This window comes from Schistosoma mansoni, chromosome W (assembly GCF_000237925.1).
Source record: "Schistosoma mansoni strain Puerto Rico chromosome W, complete genome".
In the NCBI taxonomy this organism is placed as follows: domain Eukaryota; kingdom Metazoa; phylum Platyhelminthes; class Trematoda; order Strigeidida; family Schistosomatidae; genus Schistosoma; species Schistosoma mansoni.
In genome coordinates, this window is record NC_031502.1 from 41,578,408 (window position 1) to 41,584,173 (window position 5,766).

At 30.9% G+C, this 5,766-nt stretch overlaps 1 protein-coding gene across 1 annotated transcript; it reads right to left on the reverse strand.

Annotated features, from left to right (window-relative positions):
* Positions 1-335: 335 nt before the first annotated feature.
* Smp_054350 (putative forkhead protein/ forkhead protein domain) lies at positions 336-2,659 on the reverse strand (the record flags this gene model as incomplete). Its single annotated transcript, XM_018789730.1, has 1 exon — positions 336-2,659. Exon 1 carries the CDS (start codon positions 2,358-2,360, stop codon positions 336-338), a length of 2,025 nt encoding a protein of 674 aa, XP_018655144.1. The 5' UTR covers positions 2,361-2,659.
* Between the last annotated feature and the right edge of the window lie 3,107 nt (positions 2,660-5,766).

The window sequence follows — 5,766 nt, forward strand, 5'->3', positions numbered from 1 at the left end:
ATAATCATTCCATTTACATACATACATACACCATAACCATGTTATACAATGAACGTATAATGTGATATTATGCATATTCTTTTTTTCCCCACAAAACAGAAGAGAAATCATTTTAACTCCATTCAGTTACTATATGGAAACAGTCTTTTGATGTAAACAATAATTTTATTCAATCATATTCATAATGTTTTTTTCTTTTTTTTTTCAAAAAACAAAACCACCTGAGATTCACGTTCATGATACCGTAGAAACAAAGAATTTCCTGTTTATATTGAAGGATTAATAAACAGACTACTTTAAAAGTCTTACATAAATAAATCGTTTTCAATTAGTGATTAATTTGTATGTAGAACAGATTGAATAAAATGAGATAAAAATTGAATATTTATATTTGAATTAAACCAATCTGTTGATTCAATCTCATTCCAATAAGATGATAAATGCTCTGGAATAGTAAATTTTCGATTTGATAAAATTTGCATAAAATAAGCATGATGAAATAATTTTTCATCGTTAAATAAGCTGATTTCTTCATCAGTGATATTACTACTTAATTTAGGATTGATTACAGTAGTATTGTTGGAAAGGTTTGATAAAAAATGAGAATAAGACTCACGTGACAATAAAGATGAAGGAAATAATGGTTTAACTACTTCCGAATTTTTCTTTTCTAATGGTGTGAACAATGATGATGAGGAAGAATGAGATAAAGAATTGGAGGGCAAGACTGAAGATGTTAGTAATGATGTTGTCTCATTGTCCTTCTTAGTTGAATTTAGGATGTGATCAATATTAAATGACAGTGAATTTCTTATGTATTCTTGATTATTTATATCTGAGTTGTTTTGTCGTTGAAACAGTGATTGGAATACATAGGGTATATTCGGATCAACTGAAGAAGGGGATAGAGGTCCACTAACTGATGATGACGATGCCGATGATGAAGACGTCAGAGGTATATTGGAATTATGAACAGAATATGGTGTACACATAGATATTGCACACGCTGATGGAATAGTAGTTTTGTTAATTAAAGCTAACATGTTTTCCGGTTTTTTCTCCAGATATTTATTATCTTGAACGCAGTTATCCACTATATAATCATCCTTCAAATCACTTTTGGTGGTGTAAACATTTGAAACATTCTCATTTAGTGATGAAGCATTACCGGATTTACCTGTCTTGGTAGTAGTATTTGTCTTGATTAAAATAGGTGCATTGCTAGCAAAGTTAGAATGACATGTGTTAGTGAGTGCATTACTATCTTTATCCACGATGACTTGAGGATATATGCTACTACATATCCTGCTATCCGTAGCGGTAGAAGTAGTAGCAGTCGCAGTTTGATTTAATAAATTAACGCGATCGTTATTTTGTCTTTTACTATTACAGGTGTCGATGAATTCGGAATACTTATAAAAACAAGCACTGCTACTACTGTCAAAACTTAAACGTTTATAACGTTTACGTCGTCGCAAAAAACTGCCATTATCAAACATATCTAAAGAATTTGGATCCAAAGTCCAGTAATTACCTTTGCCTGGATTACCAGGTTCACGTGGTATCTTCATAAAACAATCATTCAATGATAAATTATGTCTTATAGAATTTTGCCATGCTGGAAAACGTTCACGATAGTAAGGAAAATTCGACATAATAAAATCACATATTCCACCTAATGTTAAATGTTTATGTGGTGAATGTAGAATAGCCATTGTAATTAATGCAATGTATGAATAAGGTGGTTTTACTGAATGTAATCTTATTCCACGGTTGTGAAATTTGCTATAATTCATTATTGATGATTTTGTTGTCTTCCCTGACCATAATGACGAAGATGATGGTGATGATGATGGTAAAGCTCTATTAATTCGTGAATGTTTTACCTTTCTTATCCTATCTGCATTTGCTCTACGTGAATAGCTGCGACCATAATGATATCGATAACTATTGTTGTTATTAACTGTACTGCTATTTTTACTAATGGTACTGATTGTGCAACTGGTTACGGTACTGGTAAATGTAGGTAAGTGAGATATCGTTGGATCGAATAAACCATAGTTATCCAACATAGATTCAATAGGAATATCCTTTGAACTACTGAAAAAGTTGTGATTATTATGATGATCAATAGTAGCAGTAAACGTCGTATGAATATCTGGTTTCAAAGAACATAGCGAGTTATAATAATCTACATGTGTGTTATCCACAAGGTTATGCAATTGAGCACTATTATTGTTATTATTAGTATTAGTAGTAGTAGTATTATTGTTAGTAGTATCCATATTTGTATAAGGAGAAAATGTATTTATTCCAATCACATTTAAATTCATACATTCTCTATCCAATTTAACTTGCATTAAATATATATGTATGCACGTAGATGAAATAAATTATTTTCAATTGTTTGTTTTTCCTTTCCAGATAATCATATGCCTTACACATATATATTCATATATATACACACACACATCTAAATAACTAAAAGATACGAGTAGAAAATTGCTGTGGAATAACGTAGGAACAAATATTTATCCTACCAGTGAAAAACTTTCCAATTTTGGGCTTATTTCTGCCCTTAAACTGTGCAAATTTATCCATCTGATAGTTTTTATAGGCAGATACCAACTATATATCTCTCTCTTATGCAAGTTTTTATTTGGATATACCAATGGGACATCAGATATATGTGTGTTTACTAATATAACTAGATGATATATACACGCAAACAATTATTATGTTCATCATTATACCTTTATTATTTACCTTCTTTTTAATATTATTAGTTTTGTTTATATAAATTATAAAAACTTTACGGAAAATAATTTAATTTAGGATTAGTGATTGGGCCATTCAAACGACCAATAATTATTGTGCGCGCAATACAATGACGGGAATAATGATAGCCTATATTGTTTTTTTATTTTGTAATATTAATGATAATTATGTTTGAGTTGTTGAGATGACATTTAGTAACTGTTATGTTACATATATAGCTTATAGAGACTTGTATATTACACAGGGTAGATCAACATATTGGTAGTAGCATTGATAGTAGCGCAGATACATGATAAAATTAGAACTAATAATAATACTGCTATTAGTAATAATAGTAGTTTCAAGCTGAATACGTCAGTCTTTGTAGAAATCCATCCACGATATTTCGAAATCTGAGGTTGCCTTGTATTAGATGTCATATCATTTCTACCGTATGAAAGAACTTATTGTTTTTCATCTGACAACATGCTTCCACAAACGTGGTAGTTTTTTTTTGAGACATTTTTACTTTAGTTTTTTGTGTAGTGTTTTCAGTTTTAAAATTGAGCATTTGGATACATTGTATTTTTTACAGGTTTTAAGTTCATCTTGTAACATTAAATTATGTTATGAATGGAGCTAAATAATTAAAATGTCTTTTTCTCCACTGTTAAATATAATAAGGGGATACAATAAAATGACATCGGTAAAAGTTATGGACAAAACTCAAGGGGATATATGAAGTCACTAAATAGAGGGGGAAATTTTAAGATGGACAGTTTATGAAGTAAATTTAAGACAACAATTGGTCATAAGCAAGGTAAAAATGAAGATACGACATACTTTTTTGTACAAAGTTCAAATTTCATCTCACGGACAACTGGAGCTTCTGTTGTCTTCATAAACTGTATATGAAAAACTATTAGTTCTATAAAGAACAACTAAGTCAACATATGATTTAGTTTACTGAATGTAGTCAATTTAGTCGGTATTCAAGAATATAACTCCTAACCACTTTTCCATAGGATTTGTAGAATGAGGCCTTAAAATTTTATACACATGTGTATATATTATTGAAAAGATGACGGGTTGGACAATAGTAAAACTTTATCGACTTTTAAAATTTTGACTTGTATATAATGTTATGTAGTTGAAATCATGAGTCAGTTAAAGCTAGACCACCATGGAAAACCTGAAAGCACTGGACAGCCGTTTTGTCCTATTGTGGGAATCCTCAGCAGTGTACATCTACCATCCCACCTCAGGAGATTCGAACCCAGGACCTACCAATCTCGCGCGCGATCACCTAACCACTAGACCACTGAGCCGACATCCAATGGCGTTAATGTCTAACTTCAACCAATCCACGAAATTGAGCGACCCATTCACCACTGTCTTCAGTGAGTTGATATCTCACAACAGACCTGGTTGTATATAATGTACAAATTTAACCTTTATTTTCAGTAGAAATGTCTCGACATAATTGTCATTAAAAGTAAGGATATGTTTTTCAATTAAAAGAAGCCTGTATGAGAATGCTAGTGAAGATTAAAAGGACACAAAACAATTATTATTATTATTATTTTTAACTATGTAATAAATTCACAAACTTGTATGTGATTCAGTGAATTTACTGATATCACTTTTTCTTTTTTTTAAAAAATTTCACATCAGCAAACAGGACATATTTACAGATGACTGACAGTGCCACATCTTTTAGCGAAATACATTTTAGTTAATTAGTTTTTCGCTGTAATAGTTAATACTTTGATTAATTACTTACTTACGCCCGTTACCCCTCGTGGAGGAGCATAGGCCGCCCACCAGCATTCTCCATCCAACTTTGATAACTATCTTTTATTCACTTTTTTAAAATGTAATTACTTGATCTTTTAAATTACAATAGTTAATATACTTTAGGTGATATATCTAATGATAAAAACTTTTTAGCTATGATATTTAATTAAGTAGCTAGTCAATACTAACTTAAATACTGGAGATATATGTTGTATGTTACTATACAGTGATGTATGAGAAAAAAATCATGTCATTTAGGTAGAAAAAACGATAAACCTAATAATTTAAGGTAAAAGATGCATGTAAACAATTTAATTTGCAGATAGAAATCAACTTTAGAAGATGTTAGTTGTAATGACTAAAGTCTATTCTAGCTATACAAGTGCATATACTCTCTATACTATTGTCAACGTATAAGTACGTATTATTCTGAATATTTATTTAGTTATATTACTTTTGATCTATAATGGTTTAGTTCAGCTAGGTTATTTTGAAATGTGATAATTTAAACTGACGAACAATAATCCAGGATTTTATATTGTTTCATTTAATCAGTATTTCACTACAACGGAATCAGTATTAATATAGAAGTGAAATTTATGAGAAAGAATAACAACAATAACCCTAAAACACCTGATCAAACCATTATTACACTATGGAGTAAGCGTTCTACTGAACGCGTACAAAATGAGTTGCTTCTAGCCAAAAAATAATTACACCCTATCTTCACCAACATGTAGAATATTCGAGGTATTTGACTGCCATCCCTTTCTTTGATATAACTTACAAGATTCAGTCGAATATTTCTAGAAGTCTACTCTTGACCGTACTATATATTGTGAAAAGTTGGTTTTGTCAAGATCTAAAGACAGAGATAAGTATTTAGTGTATTTTACTTCCTGTATACATAAAAATCGACTATAGATAAAGAATAGGATAGTAATACTCTTTAAAAAACAATATATTATTTTGAGTACGGGAATAGTTGAGGGTGGGACTACTTACTTACTTACTTACTTACGCCTGTTACTCCCAATGGAGCATAGGCCGCCGACCAGCTTTCTCCAACCCACTCTGTCCTGGGCTTCCTTTTCTAGTTCTATCCAGTTCTTGTTCATTCTTCTCATGTCTGTCTCTATTTCTCGGCGTAATGTATTCTTTGGTCTTCCTCTTCTCCGTTGATCTTCAGGATTCCATATGAGGGCTTGTCTT